At 47.7% G+C, this 21365-nt stretch overlaps 1 protein-coding gene across 11 annotated transcripts in view; it reads left to right on the top strand.

The window, feature by feature from the left end:
* Positions 1–21365, top strand: part of nav2 (neuron navigator 2) — a 603312-nt gene that overhangs the window by 491430 nt on the left and 90517 nt on the right. For all 11 annotated transcript variants that reach the window (XM_033038682.1, XM_033038683.1, XM_033038677.1 and 8 more), the window contains 4 exons: positions 10210–10348; positions 12117–12402; positions 15289–15982; positions 20774–21235. In XM_033038682.1, coding sequence (XP_032894573.1) covers positions 10210–10348; positions 12117–12402; positions 15289–15982; positions 20774–21235 — 1581 coding nt within the window. The remainder of the gene's footprint in view (positions 1–10209; positions 10349–12116; positions 12403–15288; positions 15983–20773; positions 21236–21365) is intronic.

Below are 21365 nucleotides of genomic sequence, written 5' to 3'. Positions count from 1 at the left end.
GACGAAGGGTCTCGACCCGAAACGTCACCTATTCCTTGTCCGCAGAGATGCTGCCACCTGTCCCGCTGAGTTACTCCAGCTTTTTGTGCCTAACCTACAAACCTGTGCTTTTTGAAGTGTGGGAGGAAACCGGAACCCATGCAGGTCACGGGGAGAACGCACAAATTCCGTATCGACAGCACCCTTAGTCAGAATCTAACCTGGGTCTCTGGTGCTATAAGCCAGCAATTCTACCGCTGTGCCACCATGCCACCCATGTGCCTGCCTCGGGAGAAAAAAGATGGCCGATGTTTCTGGTCGGGACACTTCTTCAGACACTGATGAAGGGTCCCAGCCAAAACGTCACCTATCCATGTTCTCCAGAGATGCTGCCTGCCCTGTTGTGTTACTTCAGCACTTTGTGTCTATCTTTGGTATAAACAATAGACAATAGGTGCAGGAGTAGGCCATTCGGCCCTTTGAGCCAGCACCGCCATTCAATATGATCATGGCTGATCATCCCCAATCAGTACCCCGTTCCTACCTTCTCCCCATATCCCCTGACTCTGCTATCTTTAAGAGCCCTATCGAGCTCTCTCTTGAAAGTATCCAGAGAACCGGCCTCCAACGCCTCCAACGTGTCACAGAATTCCACAGACTCACAGCTCTCTGGGTGATAAAGTGTTTTCTCGTCTCCATTCTAAATGGCTTACCCCTTATACTTAAACTGTGGCCCCTGGTTCTGGACTCCCCCAACATCGGGAACATGTTTCCTGCCTCTAGCGTGTCCAAACCCTTAATAATCTTATATGTTTCAATAAGATTGCCTCTCATCCTTCTAAACTCCAGAGTGTACAAGCCCAGTCGCTCCATTCTCTCAGAATATGACAGTTCCGCCATCCCGGGAATTAACCTTGTAAACCTACCCTGCACTCCCTCAATAGCAAGAATGGCCCTCCTCAAATTAGGGGACCAAAACTGCACACAATACTCCAGGTGTGGTCTCACTAGGGATCTACACAACTACAGAAGGACCTCTTTGCTCCTATACTCATCTTACTGGTCAAGTGCTGATGGAGGAGTTTATTATCTCCTCCAGATCAATGATTATATGTGGAAGAAACATGCCCTTGCACCCACCTCCTCCATCAGCGCCTCTTCTCCAGTAAGATGGTCTTCCCACTATCCCTATTTCAGGCAGGCTATGTCAGTGTTGGAGATACAAGGTTGGTGGGTGTATGGAACGAGCTGCCAGAGGAGGTAGCTGAGGCAGGAAGTATCACAACGTTTATGAGGCATTGGACAGATACATGGATAGGATAGGTGTAGGATAATGACCAAACGCAGGCAGGTGGGACTAGTATAGATGGGTCAGCATGGGCATGTTGGGCCGAGGGGTCTGTTTCCATGCTGTATGACCCTATGACTCTTTGAGTCTAGTTGCATTGAGAGTTAAAAGCGCTTCCATTTCACCGATTACACCGATTTCTGCTTGCAGATTTTTCTACGCTAAAACAAACCTGCCAATGTTTTTGAAGGAAGGCGATGATATTTCAAAGGGATTGTGTTTCAATTACATCAGACTTCTTATTTTTGGGGTATGAGTCTTCTGGAGTTGCTGCATAGTTTTTGATTGCCAGTTAATAGCCTTCAGCTTCCACACCATGATGTTAGCATGTGGACCATGTGATCAGCAGGCCAGGATTATTCACTGCAAGTCTAATTTGAAAGAACTCTTGGGGGAAATAATTCTCTGAAACTGTTTCACAACTGTGAGTGCAACATTTGTTTTGCAATTTCACAGTGGGTGGCTATTTAATGTTTGTTTAAATGAATATATATATATATATATATTAGGCACATCTTATCAAGATGGACCTTTGTTATTGCTGCCAAGTTTGAATTGGCTACATCGTGGCAGTGTGGCACGGTGGTGCAGCGGTAGAGTTGTTGCCTTACAGCGCCAGAGACCCGGGTTCGATCCTGACTACGGGTGCTGTCTGCACGGAGTTTGTCCGTTCTACCCGTGACCACTTGGATTTCCTCCGGGTGCTCCGGTTTCCTCCCACACTCCAAACACGCACAGGTTTGTCAGTTGATTGGCTTTGGTAAAAATTGTAAATTGTCCCTAGTGTGTGTGGGATAGTGCTAGTGTGCGGGGTGATCGCTGGGGTTGGCGCGGACTTGGTGGGCCGAAGGGCCTGTTTCCACGCTGTATCTCTAAACTCACCTAAACAAATTCAGTGTAGGAATATTTATGAAGGCATAAACAAAATTCAAAATGTTGTGGATAAATTTGAAGTGTATATAACTTTGGCATAAAGTTTGAAATAGAATCATTACTTTAACAAGAAAAAAAATGGAGTCCGCACCGGCGACAACCTACGACATCACCTACGTCAGGAGAAGTCAAGCTACACTCATTGGTGTCAAACCCACTGTCGCTGACTGTCTCCGAAAAGTTTTCAACATGTTGAAAATCCAGCGGCCGATTTGGCCAACGAATTGCCGTCGGGAAACATAGAAACATAGAAAATAGGTGCAGGAGTAGGCCATTCGGCCCTTCGAGCCTGCACCGCCATTCAATATGATCATGGCTGATCATCCAACTCAGTATCCTGTACCTGCCTTCTCTCCATACCCCCTGATCCCTTTAGCCACAAGGGCCACATCTAACTCCCTCTTAAATATAGCCAATGAACTGGCCTCAACTACCTTCTGTGGCAGAGAATTCCAGAGATTCACCACTCTCTGTGTGAAAAAAGTTTTCCTCATCTCGGTCCTAAAGGATTTCCCCCTTATCCTTAAACTGTGACCCCTTGTTCTGGACTTCCCCAACATCGGGAACAATCTTCCTGGCCAGTTCATTGGCCAGTTCATCGAGGCCAGTTCATTGGCTATATTTAAGAGGGAGTTAGATGTGGCCCTTGTGGCTAAGGGGATCAGAGGGTATGGAGAGAAGGCAGGTACGGGATACTGAGTTGGATGATCAGCCATGATCATATTGAATGGCGGTGCAGGCTCGAAGGGCCGAATGGCCTACTCCTGCACCTAATTTCTATGTTTCTATGTTTCTATGTTTCCTGCATCTAGCCTGTCCAACCCCTTAAGAATTTTGTACGTTTCTATAAGATCCCCCCTCAATCTTCTAAATTCTAGCGAGTACAAACCGAGTCTATCTAGTCTTTCTTCATATGAAAGTCCTGACATCCCAGGAATCAGTCTGGTGAACCTTCTCTGTACTCTCTCTATGGCAAGAATGTCTTTCCTCAGATTAGGAGACCCGTTACACCAGAATGTGTCCCTTATTTTGACCTTTTGTCCCTTGTTTGGGAGTGAGAACGTTGGGAACCCTAATGTACCTATTTAAAAACCTCTTAAATACTACTCTTGTATCTGCCTCCACCACCTCCCCTGGCAGCACGTGGGCCTTTTCCAGGACCTCCCGGCTTCTCCAGTTTCCTCCCGCGTAACCTTAGACTCTTTCATTCGTGTATTGAGTTTAAAGTGTATTTTCACAGCACAACCAATCCTCCCAAGGTTGTCAGGTTCATCTCAGGCTGGGATGTGAACTGTGAATTATCTCGGTTGTATGGGGAACTAAATATGGTTGTTAACATAATAGTTCTTCTTGGAAAGATAATTTCAGCTGAAATAAGTATTCATTTTAAATGTGGTCTGAAATTGCAGGATGGAAGTATCAAATACTAAAGGGCGTAGCTTTAAGGTGAGAGGAGAAAAGTTGAAAGGAGATTTGCGGGGCAAATTGTACACACCAAGGGTGGTGAGTGGCTGGAACATGCTGCCGGGGTTGGTGGTGGAGGCAGATATGATAGTGGCATTTCAGGGCATTGTAAATAGGGACATGGCTATGCAGGAAATAGAGGAATATGGCCTATTTACAATATATATTAATGATTTCGACGAGGGAATTGAATGCAACATCTCCAAGTTTGCAGATGACACGAAGCTGGGGGGGCGGTGTTCGAGGGATATGGATCACGTACAGGCAGATCAAAATTGGTCTTGGCATGATGTTCGGCACAGACATTGTGGGCCGAATGGCCTGTTCCTGTGCTGTACTGTTCCATGTTCTCTAACTTCAGGTGACCCCGGCATTCCCTCTCACTCCATCCCACCCCCACCCAAGTTGCACCAGCTTCTCGTTCTCACCTAGCAAACAGCTGACAATGACCTGCTTCTGTGATCAGCGTAACTTTTTTGCTATATCTCTCTCTCTACATCACCATCTGTACCGCTCATTACCGTTTCCTGCCGATACTCGGTCTGAAGAAGGGTCTCGACCCGAAACTTCTCTTCTCACCTCACATTCCTTCTTTCCAGAGATGCTTTACAATTTACAATTTTGTTGTACATGGTTCATGTTACAATGACAATAAATAAACTATTCTATTCTATTCTATGCTGCCTGACCCGCTGAGTTACTCCGGCATTTTTGTGACTATCTTCATTGTAAACCACCATCTGCTGTTCCTTCCTCCACAGGGTAGATTTGTATTCAGTGATTGCGCTTCAATGTGACCGCATGAACCGTTTGTAGCCTTGTGGGCCTGTCCCACTTAGGCTATTTTTAAGCGACTGTCATAGTCGTAGCAGGTCGCTGATAAACAGACGACATGACCCCCCCCCCCCCTTCGACATCAAATTTAAAACAGAATCATTACTTTTTAACAACAAAAAAAACGAAGTCTGCACCGGCGACAATCTACGTCAGGAAAAGTCAAGCTACGCTCATTGGCATCAAACCCACTGTCGCCGACTGCCTCCGAAAAATTTTCAACATGCTGAAAATTCAGCGGCGACCAGAAAGACGCTACGACTCTTTGGGCGACAGAGGAGACGACTCACGACCGTACAGGCGACACCCCGGAACTAGATAGGGTTCGTAAAGATCGTGGAGTCAGGGGATATGGGGAGAAGGCAGGAACGGGGTACTGATTGGTAACAATCAGCCATGATCTATTGACCATGTTGCAACAGTCATGTCGCCTAAAACAGACATGCCCATTATTTACACTGTTGACTGCAGGTGCAAAACTTGGCACAATAACCTCTGCAGCTGACACTGCCTTGGATCCCGGATGTAACTGAAGATTTCCTGGTTGAAAACCCACATCCACTGGAGACTTGCCCAGTAACAAGTCAGTGGATGTCAATGCTTGGCGGCCCATTCCCCCAGACGTTTTGTTTGTGCTTTGTGGGGGACCTTGAGTGGGGGGCCACCATCGACTCCACAGTCAAAAAGGCACAACAGAGGAAGCACAATCTGCCACTGGCAATGATGGTTCAATTCTACACGGCCATCGTAGAGTCTGTCCTCACCTTCTCCATCATGGTCTGGTTTGGCTCAGCCACCAAGCACGACACCTGGAGGCTGCAGCGAATCGTCCGATCAGCAGAGAAGGTTATTGGCTGCAACCTTCCCTCTATTGACGAACTGTACTCTGCAAGGGCCAGGAAGCGAGCGGGCAAGATCATCTCTGAACCCTCTCACCCTGGCCACAGGCACTTTGAATCACTTCACTCTGGAAGGCGACTCCGGACTGTCAAAGCTGCCACAACCAGACAAAAAACAGCTTTTTACTCACGAGTAGTTGCTCTACTCAACAGCCAAAAATCTGTTGACTCCCTTTGATCTGGTATTTTGTCGGTTCACATGCTTGATCAATGGTGTTTAATCATTAATGTTTTATTTTTATTAATGTTTAGTGTTTTCTGAGTCATTCGTAACTGTCACTGTATGTCACGTTGTTACTTGTGGGCGGAGCACCAAGGCAAACTCCTTGTATGTGAATACTTGGCCAATAAACTTACTTACTTACTTTTGGAAACTTAAACTGAAGTTAACTTTGATTTTGTAACAGGCATTACATTCGTCACATCAAGGTTCAGTTCAGTTTAGTTTATTGTCACGCTTACCGAGGTACAGCGGAAAGCTTTTGTTGCGTGCTATCCAGTCAGCGGTAAAGACAATACACAGTTGCTCCTCGACCTACGGTGGGGTTACGTTCCGATAAACCTATCGTAAATCGAAAATATCGTAAGTCGTAAACGCGTTTAATACAATTTGATCAGGTGACCGGAAGTGAGCGGGCGACTCGATGCCGTCGCCCAGCGTTTGCACCGTCGTAAAGTCGAAGCATCGTAAATTGGGGAGCATCTGTACACAATTACAATCGATCCATTTACAGTGTGTAGATACATGACAAGGAAATAACGTTCAGTGCAAGGTGAAGCCAGCAAAGTCCGATCAAGGATAGTCCGAAGGTCACCAATGAGTTGGCCACCAAAGATAGCTGGTGCCAATTGTGTTTACACCTGGAACTGGAACTCAGGCTTCTGAACGGTCCTTCCATAAGCTAGGGTGCTGTCCAATTCACCTCTACCCCATTGCGGACATTGGACTTTGTCTCTGGAACTGATGCGCTACAATGCTGAGAACTATATTCTGCACTCTGTATCTTCCCCTTTGCTCAACCTGTTGTACTTGAGTTTGGCGTGATTGTATTTATGTATAGTATTATCTGATATGTTTGGATAGCGTGCAAAACAAAGCCTTTAGAGTCAAAAGAGTCAGAGAGCATGGAAACAGACCTTTAGACCGCTGCTCCACCGTGCTGCCCGAATGATGGCTTGGGGCTGCATTGGCTGAGTACAAGTTGACTGGGGAGTTTCACGCAGTGAACAATTCTAATGGGAGGCTTCAGTCAGAAATAGATTGATAAATGTGGTCAATGTGAGAAGGTGGACAAAAATGCTGGAGAAACTCTGCGCGTGAGGCAGCATCTATGGAGGAAAGGTATAGGCGACGTTTCGGGTCGAGACTCTTCGTAGAAGGAATAGGCGACGTTTCGGGTATAGAACCTTCGAAGAAGGAATAGGCGACGTTTCGGGTCGAGACCCTTCGAAGAAGGAACAGATGACGTTTCGGGTCGAGACTCTTCGAAGAAGGAATAGGCGACGTTTCAGGTCTAGACCCTTCGAAGAAGGAATAGGCAACGTTTCGTGTCGAGACCCTTCTTCGAAGGGTCTCGACCCGAAACGTCACCTATTCCTTCCCTCCCCAGATGCTGCCTCACCCGCTGAGTTTCTCCAGCATTTTTGTCTACCTTCGATTTTTCCAGCATCTGTGCAGTTCCTTCTTAAACGCTCCCTAACGTGAGAAATGGTTTTACCCATTCTCTCTTTTGTGTCTCAGAAACATCGTATCAGGTGTCATATTGTAACAATTGAAGGGCCTGTCCCACTGTACGAGGTAATTCAAGAGTTCTCCCGAATTCTCCCCTGATTCGAACACGGTGAATGTCCGTAGCGGGTACGTAGGAGCTTGTGGATGTCTCGTAGCGGCCTGTACGAGTAAAAAGTAACAATTCTTTTCATCACAAGTTTTTTTTTACTCGTGGACATTAGGTGCAGGAGTAGGCCATTCGGCCCTTCGAGCCTGCACCGCCATTCAATATGATCATGGCTGATCATCCAACTCAGTATCCTGTACCTGCCTTCTCTCCATGTCCCCCTGATCCCTTTAGCCACAAGGGCCACATCTAACTCCCTCTTAAATATAGCCAATGAACTGGCCTCAACTACCTTCTGTGGCAGAGAATTCCAGAGATTCACCACTCTCTGTGTGAAAAATATTTTCCTCATCTCGGTCCTAAAAGATTAAAAGTTTTCCCCCTTACCCTTAAACTGTGACCCCTTGTTCTGGACTTCCCCAACATCGGGAACAATCTTCCTGCATCTAGCCTGTCCAACCCCTTAAGAATTTTGTAAGTTTCTATAAGATCCCCCCTCAATCTTCTAAATTCTAGCGAGTACAAGCCGAGTCTATCCAGTCTTTCTTCATATGAAAGTCCTGACATCCCAGGAATCAGTCTGGTGAACCTTCTCTGTACTCCCTCTATGGCAAGAATGTCTTTCCTCAGATTAGGAGACCAAAACTGTACGCAATACTCCAGGTGTGGTCTCACCAAGACCCTGTACAACTGCAGTAGAACCTCCCTGCTCCTATAGGAGCGGGAATGAGCCTGCAAACTCCTGGCTTTTGCGATCGTGTCAGAGCGCGGCAGGGTGATGATTACGTTACTGGACCCACCCGCACACTCAAAGAGTTCTGGACTATTGATTTCAAAACGTGAGTTTGATACCCACCCCAGCAGCTGGGAACTGTAAATCCAAGTCATGAAATAAATCTGGGATTTCAGTTGGTTTCAGTGTTGGTGATCGTGGAATTACCGGATTATCGTAAAAAACCTACTGATTCATTGAGAAGGAATTTTGTCATCTCACCCTCCTTAGACTTTAGACTTCAGAGATACAGCGCAGAAACAGGCCCTTCGGCCCGCCGAGTCTGTACCGACCAGTGATCCCCCTACACTAGCACTGTTCAACATACTAGGACAATTTACAATTTTACAGAAGCCAATTAACCTACAAATCTATCTGTCTTTGGAGTGTGGGAGGAAACCTGAGCACCCGGAGAAAACCCACTGAGTCACGTGGAGAAGGTACAAACTCTATACAGCCAACAACTGTAGTCTAAAAGTAAGGCTAAATATGCTAATAGGCAGCAGAGACACTTTGTGAAGGTAGCCAAAAATGCTGGAGGAACTCAGCAGGTGAGGCAGCATCTATGTGACGTTTCGGGTCGAGACCCTTCTTCAGACTTCCTCTGTGAAACTCAGTTCCAGGGCATTGACACTAACATGGACAGGGTGGCATAGTGGTGGAGTTGCTGCCTTTACAGCGCCAGAGACCCGCGTTTGATCCTGACTACAGGTGCCGTCTGCATGGAGTTTGTATGTTCTCCCCGTGGGTTTTCTCTGGGTGGTCCGGTTTCCTCCCACACTCCAAAAATGTACAGGTTTGCAGGTTAATTGGTTTCGGTAAAACTGTAAATTGTCCCTAGTGTGTGTGTGTGGGATAGTGCTAGTGTAAAGGATGATCGCTGGTCAGCGCAGACTTGGTGGGCTGAAGGACCTGTTTCCATGCTGGGTGTCACTAAAGTCTAAAGGGCCTGTCCCACTTACGCGATTTTTTTCGGCAACTTGCCGGCACCCGTCATGGTCGCAGCAGGTTGCCGAAAATTTTCAACATGTTGAAAAACCAGCGGCGACCAGAAAAAGGTACGACTCTTTGGGCGACTACTCACCACCTGTCGCGGGGTGACGCCTGTTTGGTCGTGAGTAGTCGCCCAGTAGTCGTACCTTTTTCTGGTCACCGCTGGATTTTCAACATGTTGAAAATTTTCGGCAACCTGCCGCGACTATGACGGGTGCCGGCATGTAGCCGAAAAAATCGCGTAAGTTGGACAGGCCCTTAAAGGTCGGGCTAAATGTGCTACATAGCAGCGGAGACACTTTGTACTGTGAAACCCAGTTCCGAGGCATTGTCATTACCATGGACAGGTTGAGATCAAAGACCCTATAGCGAGCAAGATAGACCACTCGATGAAAAAGACGTAGTACGGTCATGGGCAGATTACTGTGTGATTTTCGGCCCCATTTCCGTAACCGGCTTCCGTCTCCGCACCAAAGATCCCCTTGGATACTAGTGCGGAGACGGGAGCCGGTTACGGAAACATCCTCGTAAAAATAAAAGTTATTTGGTAAAAATCTTTTCCTCATTTTCAGAATTTTAATTTATTAACACAAACTGTTCCCCCGCAACGTTGATTACACTGCGGGTCGGGTCGGGTCCGGTTACGGAAATGGATGAAAAAAAGGCCCACGTTCCGTTCCGTTCCGTTGCGTACTACACGTCAGCCCGTTGCATTTCGCAGGAGTGGTCTATCTTGCTCCGACTATAGGATCTTTGGTTGAGATGTCAGGCCTGTTTGGACATAATGATAGAGACTGCTGCTTTCCGACCAACCTTACTGTCTCCGACTGCATTTCATCTCTGTTTGCTTTGTTGTTTATCTTCTCCCAGATAACAATGACCTATTCTACATTTTCCTTGATCTCCGTTCCATTTTTTGACACCATACTTCCTTATCTATGTATCCCATTCTCTCCCCTGAGACCCTTCTTCAGACTGAGAGTCAGTCTGGATGCGTCCAGTAAATGGGGGGGGGGGGGGGGGAGAGGGAAACAAAGAAGGGTCTCGACCCAAAGCATCACCCATTCCTTCTCTCCAGAGTCACTCCAGCATTTTCGGGTCTACCTTCGGTTCTAACCGGTGTGTCCTTGTTCATTTTCTTCCCCCTAGTTGGGATGACAGCAGCTCCGTCAGCAGTGGAATCAGCGACACCATAGACAACCTCAGCACTGACGACATCAACACCAGCTCCTCGATCAGCTCCTACGCCAACACTCCGGCCACCAGCCGCAAAAACCCTGACAACCAGGTAAAAGCAAATGCTTCAACGGTGCTTTTATAGTCGCACGTGCAGAGCGCGCGCGATCACAGAGAATTTATTTCTCATACTAACAGTCCAGTAGCGTATCGCCATCCCCCCCCCCCCCCAATCCACGATTAACAAGTGTACAGAAAGTGTTAAGACCCCGTCCCACTTTTCCGAGTTATTCACAAACTCTCCAGAGTTTCCCCTTGATTCGAACTCGGGGAATTACGGTAATAGCCGTTCGTAGGTACTCTGGGCTATTTTTTTAACTCGTGGACATTTTTCAACATGTTGAATAAACGTCCCGACTTACCTGATGCCCCGACTTCCTACGGCTGGCATTACGAGCCGCTACGAAACATCTACGGACTCCATCGAGCTCGCTACCGACATCGCCCGACATTCCCCGAGTTCGAATCAAGGGGAAAACTTGGGAGAGTTCGTGAGTAACTCGGAGAAAGTGGGACAGGGGCTTTACAGAAATAGTCTATTGAGCCCGAATGTGGAAGATTCTGGGATCAAAGGCCACAGGCTCAGAATTAATGGACGCTCCTTTAGAAAGGAGATGAGGAGGAATTTATTTAGTCAGAGGGAGGTGAATTTGTGGAATTCATTGCCACAGGCAGCTGCGAAAGGCTCGGATAAAGTGGATATGGGAGAGTCTAGGACCAGAGGCCATGGCCTCAGGATTCACACTTAGTAATTGTGATATTACGATTTGTTGAATCTGCAGACTAGATTTATACAATGGCTGTTTATAATGTGACATTCTTACATTATTTATCTTGGCCTCAGAGAACCACATGTATTGCTGGTCACCTGGATATTATTATTTTTTTAATGGTAGTATTTTATCCTTACCTTGAACAATAGGAGTTTTTATCTGGGGATATTTTTAAGGAGAGATTGACAGATTCTTGATCAGTACGGGTGTCTGGGGTTATGGGGAGAAGGCAGGAGAATGGGGTTAAGAGAGATAGATCAGCCATGATTGAATGGCGGAGTTGACTTGATGGGCCGAATGGCCTAATTCTGCTCCTATCACTTATGAACTGATGAACACAAGCTGCATACTCCAGATCACCCCATTCTGTTTATCTCACAGGTGAAAATAAAATGTACCATTTTTAACTGTGAAAGGCGTCTGGTAGATTAAGGCATTTAACTAGATTTGTGAAGTTAGGAATTCATCATCAACTCACCAACATTTTATATATCCCACATCCGTGCCACGATAAAGCAGTGCTTGCACTCCTCAAAAAAAATAATTCCTGAAATAGAATTCCAAATTACCTGGAATTTGATGGTATTTTCCCCCTCGGTCAGCCTTCCCCAACTGCACGTGTGCGACCGCTGCCCCGACTGTGCACGCACGGATACCGGCCCCACCGCGCATGCGCGGGGAGTCGGAGTCACTACCGCGCCATTTTTAATTGTGACGCGGCTGACGGGCCTCCCCCAACTGCGCAGGCGCCGATGGTCGTAAATATACGGGTACATACTTTATTTTCCGCAAATCATCCGGATTGGACCCCTTCGCGTCTCCCCGTGCGTGCGCAGTGGGCCCGGATTCCGCTCGCGCTCAGTCGGGGGCGGCAGTCGCACACGCGCAGTTAGCGATGGCTCACCCGGGCCGGGACATTTCCCGGGAATTATTTCATTTCCCTAAAATTACCCGAAGACCACCGGAATTTCCCGAATTTCAGGTAATTTCCTTCAAAGTGGAAAGGCGGCGTTACAGAGTGATTGTGATGGGTTGTTGTTTCTGTAGCTACAGACAGATGCGGAGAAGCATTCGGACAGAAACTCTACTTGGTCTGGCGAAGAGCTGAAGAGATCAGACGGTGGGTCCGACAGTGGGATTAAGATGGACGCCAACTCAAAGTGGAGACGGAACCCATCGGATGTCTCCGACGAGTCGGAGAAGAGCAGTTCCAACAAGAAGGCAACGGTAATTTCCCAGACAGGATCGTGGCGTCGGGGAATGACGGCCCAGATCGGAATCACCACACCCAGGGCAAAGACCTCCACCAACACTCTCAAGGGCCACGGTGCAGGTAAGGAGAAGCGAGCTATTCGCAAATGGGACCGACAGAGCGCTGGATAACTCAACGGGAATGTCGGGGTCCCTGGACAAGAGTCGAGGGAGGAGGTATAGCGACAGGTGTTACATCTTCTGCGGTTGCAGGGGAAGGTACCTGGGGAGGGGGTGGCTTGGGTGGGAAGGGATGAGTTAACCAGGGAGTTGCGGAGGGAACGGTCTCTGCGGAAGGCGGAAAGGGGTAGAGATGGGTTAGCTGTCCATTGTCAATAGGCAATAGGTGCAGGAGTAGGCCATTTGGCCCTTCGAGCCAGCACCGCCATTCAATGTGATAATTGCTGATCATCCCCAATCAGTACCCCGTTCCTGACTTCTCCCCATATCCCCTGACCCCACTATTTTTAAGTGTCAGAGTGAGGCTAAACGCAAATTGGAGGAACAGCATCTCATATTTCGCTTGGGCAGCTTACAGCCCAGCGGTATGAATATTGATTTCTCTCACTTCAGGTAGCCCCGGCATTCCCCCTCTCTCTATCCCTCCCCCACCTGTCACACCAGCTTCTCGTTCTCACCCAACAAACAGCTTACAATGGCCTGTTTCCTTTATCTTTGTTACTTATTTGCATATCTTACATTCATTGTCGTTTATCTCTCGTTTCCCTCATCCCTAAACAGCCTGAAGAAGGGTCTCGACCCGAAACGCCACCCATTCCTTCTCTCCAGAGATGCTGCCTGTCCCGCTGAGTTACTCCAGCTTTCTGTGTCTTATCAACTAGGCATCATGTGTGGTATAAACATTGTGGGCCAAAGGGCCTGTTCCTGAGCTGTACTATGTCCTATGTTCTATGTTTGACTGATTAGCATGCAAACAAAAGACTTTTATTGTCCCTCGATACACGTGACAATAATGTTTTTTTTTTTTTTTTAGTATGTTTTAAAGTGTGCATTTTGTGTTTCTTCGTGTGTTTTGTGTGGGGGGTGGTGTGGGGGGGTAAGGGGGAACCGCTTTGGTCGCCTCCTCCATGGAGAGGCAACTTTTTCCAGGTCGCCTCCCCCGTGGCCTAACATCAAGGATCGGCGCGGCCTTTCCCGGAGACACGCCCGGGGCTTCAGCGGCGGGCGCAGCGTGGACTCTCGGCGTGGAGCGGGTGAGCCCTCGCTGGGGCTCGCTGGAGGGGAGCGCTCCGTTTCGCTGGCCCGGGGCAGCCGGCAGCCTGAAGTCGCAGCCTGAAGCCGCGGTCTGCAGAGCTCCAGCTGGTGCAGCGTCTACAGCCCGGCATCCCTCGTGGGGGACCCGGGGGAAGAAGAAGCCATCACTGCCGGCCCGCGGCCAACTTCTACCGCGGGGCCGGCATGGACTTACCATCACCCCTGGAGGGGAGCTTCGACCGCCGGCCCTGCAGTCTACGGTGCTTCTGGCTGCGGCGGGGACTTTAAATCTCGAACTCCGGCCTGCGGCCTACAACAATCTAAAGCCGCGGTCTCCGGTGAGGAAGAGCCGATCCTGGACTGACTGGACTCTGGTCCTGTACACGGGGGGGAAATGGAGGAGGACTGGCCAAATTTTTGTGCCTTCCACCACAGTGATGAATGCTGTGGTGGATGTTTGTGTTACAGTTTTATTGTGTGTTCTTTATTATTGTACTGCTGCTGACAACCCAAATTTCCACCAACCCTGGTTGTGTGGCAATAAATTATATCTATCTATCTATCTATCTAATAAATGAAACTAAACTGAATTAGAGTCGGCACATTAGCACAGCATTAGAATTACTACCTTACAACGCCAGAGAGGCGGGTTCGATCCTAACTATGGGTGCCAATGGAATGTTGGCCTTCATAAGAAACATATTAGAAACATATAAAATTATAAAAGGACTGGACAAGCTAGATGCAGGAAAAAATGTTCCCAATGTTGGGCGAGTCCAGAACCAGGGGCCACAGTCTTAGAATAAAGGGGAGGTCATTTAAGACTGAGGTGAGAAAAAACTTTTTCACCCAGAGAGTTGTGAATTTATGGAATTCCCTGCCACAGAGGGTTGTGGAGGCCAAGTCACTGGATGGATTTAAGAGAGAGTTAGATAGAGCTCTAGAGGCTAGTGGAGTCAAGGGATATGGGGAGAAGGCAGGCACGGGTTATTGATAAGGGACGATCAGCCACGATCACAATGAATGGCGGTGCTGGCTCGAAGGGCCGAATGGCCTCCTCCTGCACCTATTTTCTATGTATCTATGTTTCTGTGTCTGTATGGAGTTTGTATGTTCTCCCTGTGACTGCGTGGGTTTTCTCTGGGTGCTCCAGTTTTCTCCCACGCTCCAAAGAGACATACAGGTTGGCATGTTAATTGGCTTGGGTAAAAATTGTAAATTGTCCCTAGTGTGTAGGATAGTGCCAGTGGACGAAGTGTTCGTTGGTCGGCACAGACTCGCCAGGCTGAAGGGCCTGTTTCCGCGCTATATCTATAAAGTCCGAAGTTTTGTTTAGTTTAGAGATACAGCGGGGAAACAGATCCTTCAGCTCACAGAGTCCGCGCCGACCAGCGATCCCCGCACACTAACACTACCCAACACACACACTAGGGACTATTTACAATTGTACCAAAGACAAACTCATACGTCTTTGGAGTGTGGGAGGAAACCGGAGATCTCGGAGAAAACCCACACAGGTCACGGGGAGAACGTGCAAACTCGATACAGACAGCACCGGTAGTCAGGATCGAACCCGGGTCTCTGGCGCTGTGAGGCAGCAACTCTACCGCTGCGCCACTGTGCAGCTAAACTAAAATATAATATGTTGATACTCAGAAGAAACAGGGCAGTATCTGGAGAAGATATTTATTTCACTTAAATCACTGTGATGTTGATGAAGTTGATGTTGATGTATATTTATTTTTTTGTATAGCCAAAACCGATGACGTTAAGGTGTCGGAGAAGGGCAGGTTGTCTCCCAAGTTGACGAACGTTCACCGTTCCCCTTCGGACGCGGGCCGCAGCAGCGGGGACGAAAGGAAGAAGCCCCCTTCCAGCGCGCCGCGCTCGGCCACGGGGACGAACACGTTTGGCTTCAAGAAGCACGGAGGCTCGTCGGGAGGCATCACCATCATCACGGCCAGTGGGGTCACCATCACCAGCGGGTCGGCCACGCTGGGCAAGATGCCCAAGTCGTCAGGCCTGGTGGGCCGAGGGTCCGGGCGGAAAGCCAGCGTGGACGGCTCGCAGAACGCGGAGGAGAGCTACCTTATTCTCAACGGGCGCACCAACCTGCAGTACCGCAGCCTGCCCCGACCCAGCAAGTCCAACAGCCGGGGGACCGGCAACAGGTCCAGCACCAGCAGCATAGACTCCAACATCAGCAGCAAATCGGCCGGGATTCCCGTCTCGAAACTGAAAGAGCCGTCCAAGGCAGCCTCGGGCAACCCCATGCCTCTGTTACCCAACCAGACGGATAGAGAGAAGGGTGTACAGTCTGACACGGAGTGTGTGCCTTCATTGAACTCGGCCAAAGCCAATCCTTTGCAAATTGCAGCCAACAGCACTCAGGGTACTCGACAGCAAGGATCCAAATACCCTGACATCGCTTCCCCCACCTTACGCAGGCAAGTCATCATACTTCATCATTGCAACCTGTGCATGCAAGAAATTGAAAAGACTAGGCTTGTATTCACTGGGCTTTAGAAGGATGAGGGGGCTATCTTATAGAAACATATACAATTACAAAAGGACTGGACAAGCAAGATGCAGGAAATATGTTCCCAATGTTGGGCGAGTCCTGAACCAGGGGCCACAGTCTTAGAATAAAGGGGAGGCCATTTAAGACTGAGGTGAGAAAAAACGTTTTCACCCAGAGAGTTGTGAATTTATGGAATTCCCTGGCACAGAGGGCAGTGGAGGCCAAGTTACTGGATGGATTTAAGAGAGAGTTATTAGATAGAGCTCTAGGGGCTGGTGGAGTCAAGGGATATGGGGAGAAGCAGGCACGGGTTATTGATTGTGGACGATCAGCCATGATCACAATGAATGGTGGTGCTGGCTCGAAGGGCTGAATGGCCTCCTCCTGCACCTATTGTCTATGTTTCTAAATGAGCGCAAATTATTTTTTTTAATTTTATTACTGACTGTGTTTCATTTGTCACACGCTGTGAGCTCGCTTTTCATTAGGCTGTCCAACAATCTGTGGGAATATGTTAAGAGAGTTCCATCTGAATATCGGCACATAAATACTGGAGTAACTCAGCGGGACAGGCAGCATCTCTGGAGAAAAGGAATGGGGGACGTTTTGGATCGAGACCGATCTTCAGACTGAGAGTCGGGGGGAAAGGGAACTGAGAAATATAGACGGTGATATAGAGAGAGAGAGAACAAATGAATGAAAGATATGCAATGTAACGATGATGAATGAAACCGGCCATTGTTGGCCGTTAGCTAGGTGAAAACGGGTTACAGACAATGAGACTCATCAAGACGTTAGTGAAATCTTTCTTTCATTTGTTCTATATCACCGTCTATATCTCTCGCTTCCTTTTCCCTTCACTCTCAGTCTGAAGAAGGGTCTCCACTGTCAGAGTGAGACCCAAAGCAAATCAGAGGAGCAGCACCTCATATTTCGCTTGGGTAGCTTACACCCTCCTGGTATGAACAATGACTTCTACAACCCCAAGTAACCCTTGCTGTCCCTCTCTCTCCATGCCTCGCCCTTCCTATTGCACCTACCAGTCTGACTGTCCCCTGATGAAATGTTACCTTTGTTTGTTTCATTGTCACCTTCTCCTAGCTCCCAATGATCTAATCTACATTTTCCTCGTTCACATCCCCTTTAATATCTCGTTTTAACACCTTACCGTTCCTTATCTCTATGTCTCCCTCTCCCCTGACTCTCGGTCTGAAGAAGGGTCTTGACCTAAAACTCCACCCATTCCTTCTCGCCAGAGACGCCGCCTGAACGGCTGAGTTACTCCAGCATTTTGTGTCTATCTTCGGTGAAAACCAGCATCTGCAGTTCCTTTCTGCACAGTTGAACTGCTCATAAGCTTGGAGGAGGCAAGGAGCCAACAATTGAATTGGATGAATGGATGAATAAGTTTATTGGCCAAGTATTCACATACAAGGAATTTGCCTTGGTGCTCCGCCCACAAGTGACAACATGACATACAGTGACAGTTAGGAATGACACATTAAACATTAAACATTAATAATAAAACCTTATTGATTAAACATGTGAATTAAATGAAATACCAGAGCAAAAGGGAGGCTACAGATTTTTGGTTATTGAGTAGAGCTACTACTCGTGGGGGAAAAAAGCTAATTTTATGTCTGGCTGTGGCAGCTTTGACAGCCCGGAGTCGCCTTCCAGAAGGTAGTGATTCAAAGAGTTTGTGGCCATGGTGAGAGGGGTCAGAGATGATCTTACCCGCTCGCTTCCTGGCCCTTGCAGTGTACAGTTCATCAATGGAGAGAAGTTTGCAGGGAGGAAAAATGGAATTGAATTGAATACGTTATTGCCCCAAGTGACAAGTCCCAGTGAAATTCTTTGCTTGCATACCCAAGGGTGCTGACAGAGTTACACAGTACCCCCGCGCCAGGTCCCCCTTTGCCCTCCCCCCCTCCTCACGGCAGTCCCCACACACCGAGTCCCAGTTGTCCGATCCCTCGGCAGCGGCAATGGGAGAAATTAACAAAAGCATACAAATCTAAAGGACATTATATAATTCAGCCCCTGGGATTCATTAGTTAAACAATGATGCCCAGTGTAAAAGCACCTCACAAACCGCAGACTGAAGAATCACTGACACAGTGAAACACAGTAAAAGTGATTAAGAAGAGTAATTTGATAGGTGATTTAAAACAATTTGGAATGCAAGCCTGATCCTAAATGTCATCGTTGCGAAAATTAGCTTTAATGACTGGTCTGTTCTCAATATTGCCACATTTAATAACATCAAATATTTGTGATTGACTGCTAATTTTATAGCCTCAGTCCCCATACAAGGAACTAAACTAAATATTAATACTAATTACAATGTGGTGCTTTGACTTGCTCCTCCATTCATCCCCCGTTTTCCTTAGTTTACAAGTACGGCACGGAAACAGGCCCTTCGGCCCACCGAGTCCACGCCGACCAGCGATCCCCTCATTTCCCCTCTTTAGAAAACAAATATTTTCCCACCATTGAAAAGGGTCCCGACCCGAAACATCACCTATCCATGTTCTCCAGGGATGCTGCCTGATCTGCTGAGTTACTCCAGCACTTAGTGTCTTTCCTTGGTAAATGAGTATCTGCAGTTCTTTGTTTCTACGTTTGTAGATGTGACTTTAACATAGTGACCTCATCACTACTAACCACTCCCCATATCAGAAGTATAAATGCAACCTCCCCACCCATTGATCCCACTTCTGACACCATGTAAAGATTGGTTCCAAACACACTGTTGTCTTTACTACTATTTATTGGTAATACACAAACGTTGCTGCCCTAGCTGTACGTGGTCTGTCACAGGAGCTAGAGAGAGATCAATGGGTGGGGAGGTTGCATTTATACTTGTGATATGGGGAGTGGTTAGTAGTGGTGAGGTCAGTATGTTAAAGGCACATCTACACGTACAGCTAGGGCAGCAACGTTTGTGTATAACCAATAAACAGTAGTAAAGACAACAGTGTGTTTGGAACCTCTCTTTACAACTTTATCCACCGTGTGTCTTTTAAATGACAATAGACAATAGGTGCAGGAGTAGGCCATTCGGCCCTTCGAGCCAGCACCGCCATTCAATATGATCATGGCTGATCATCCGCATTCAGTACCCCGTTCCTGCCTTCTCCCCATATCCCCTGACTCCACTATCTTTAAGAGCTCTATCTAACTCTCTCTTGAAAGCATCCAGAGAATTGGCCTCCACTGCCTTCTGAGGCAGAGAATTCCACATATTCACAACCCTCTGTGAAAAAGTGTTTCCTCTTCTCCGTTCTAAATGGCCTACCCTTATTAACATAGAAACATAGAAAATAGGTGCAGGAGGAGGCCATTCGGCACTTCGAGCCAGCACCACCATTCATTGTGATCATGGCTGATCGTCCCCAATCAATAACCCGTGCCTGCCTTCTCCCCATATCCATTGACTCCACTAGCCCCTAGAGCTCTATCTAACTCTCTTAAATCCTTATTCTTAAACTGTGGCCCTTGGTTCTGGACTCCCCCAACATCGGGAACATATTTCCTGCCTCTAGCCTGTCTAAACCCTCAATAATCTTATATGTTTCAATAATAACAATCCCTCTCATCCTAAATTCCAGAGGCATGGAGTTTTATAGTTCATGCCTCAACTGTCTCCTCTGGCAGCTTGCTCCACCCTCCGAGTTAAAATGTTGCCTCTCAGGCTCCGATTAAATCTTGCTCCTCTCACTGCAAACCTATGTCCTCTGGTTCTTGATACCTCACCCTATACTCAGCGGGTGAGGCAGCCTCGTGCAATCCTTGCATGTCTCACCCGCTGAGTTTCTCCAGCATTTTTGTCTACCTTCGATTTTTCCAGCATCTGTAGTTCTTTCTTAAACGTGTTCACAGAAGGTGTGCGGCTTTGCGTAGGACGCGGTACAGCTGGAGCTCGGCCTCGCTCGGGACGAGCGCTCGGCGGCCGGATGATTACGGGGGAAAAAATCCGGCTGCGGGCCGGATGATTTCGGGTTACGGGCCGCATTCGGCCCGGGGGCCGCAGGTTGCCGACCTCTGCTCTAAACTAAACTAAAAATCTATCCTGTCAAGTCTCAGTGTAATTTTGTGTGCTTCAGGGCACAATATGAATGTATGCTTTACACATTTTAAGAATAAAGACATCGCCCCAGAAACTAAAGACCAGTGTCACATAATGCTTCCTTTATTTTGTTGATAAATGGTAGCGGCAAACTTTGCAATTATTGACTTCAACCGCAAACCTTAATCAAGATTCCACATGTGATGTTGGTAGAAACTCTTACTTGCTTGCAGCAGTCCAAGGCAAAGATATAAATGATCAAAACCTCTTTACATTCGCAGATTAATTTAACACTTGTACCATTATCTAGGTTAAATTACCCCGATGAAAAGACTTTCACTTCATCCATCAGCACTTCTTTAAAATAATAATGGATTGTGAGGATTAGGTATTAAGTTCTGTCTAGACGTCAGGCGAAAAAGAGCACGTCTTTGAAAATAGAAGTATTTAATCATTTTAAACAAAGGGCTGCGTTTGGAAAATGTCAAGAGTTTTTCCAGCCACTTCTCAGCTGTGTCATTTGGTAAACTGATTTTTTTTTTTCCACCCACCCTGTGCCTCCAGGTGTTTGTTCGAATAGGAACAATAGTGTATTGTTGAAATTAAAGACACCACTTTAAGTCTTTTTGTCTTTCTGTTAAACAGACTGTTCGGGGTCAAGCCAAGTGCCAAGCAAGTGCCTGTCACAACTGTGGATAACATGAAGAACTCCACTGTCATTTCCAATCCCCACGCCACGATGAACCAGCAGAGCAGCCTGGACTCTCCCCCCTCCTGCCTGGGCAGCGGAGGCAGCAGCCCGCTCTACGGCAAGGCCTCGGACATGATACAGTCCCCCCTGGCTTCCAGCCCAGCTTCGCTCCATTCCAATGGGGCTCCCTGGGGCACCAGCCTGACCAGCTCCTCCACCATCAGTAAGGAGGGCCCTGGATACCAGTCGATAAGCAGCCTGCACACCAGCTGTGAGTCCATCGACGTGTCTCTCGGCAGCAACGGTGGTGGTCTCAGCCACCACAACTCGTGCGGCGGGCTGATGCCTTCCTCCAAAGATGAGTGTCTTACTCCTTTCGTCAGGACCAGCAGCATTAAGGCATCGTTGCCTGAAAGGTAGGAAATGCGGACAATCTTGTTTGACGTGTTCTTGACAACTTAAAAATCTATTTGCTCCTTTTTTCACCAAGGATCCCATTTAATTTCATCATTCGCAACAGAACTAGGTGACAATAGTTTGAAGAAG

The sequence above is a fragment of the Amblyraja radiata genome, chromosome 20, assembly GCF_010909765.2.
Source record: "Amblyraja radiata isolate CabotCenter1 chromosome 20, sAmbRad1.1.pri, whole genome shotgun sequence".
NCBI lineage: Eukaryota > Metazoa > Chordata > Chondrichthyes > Rajiformes > Rajidae > Amblyraja > Amblyraja radiata.
Note: the sequence above shows the minus strand (reverse complement) of the source record. Positions and strands in the feature narration are given on the sequence as shown.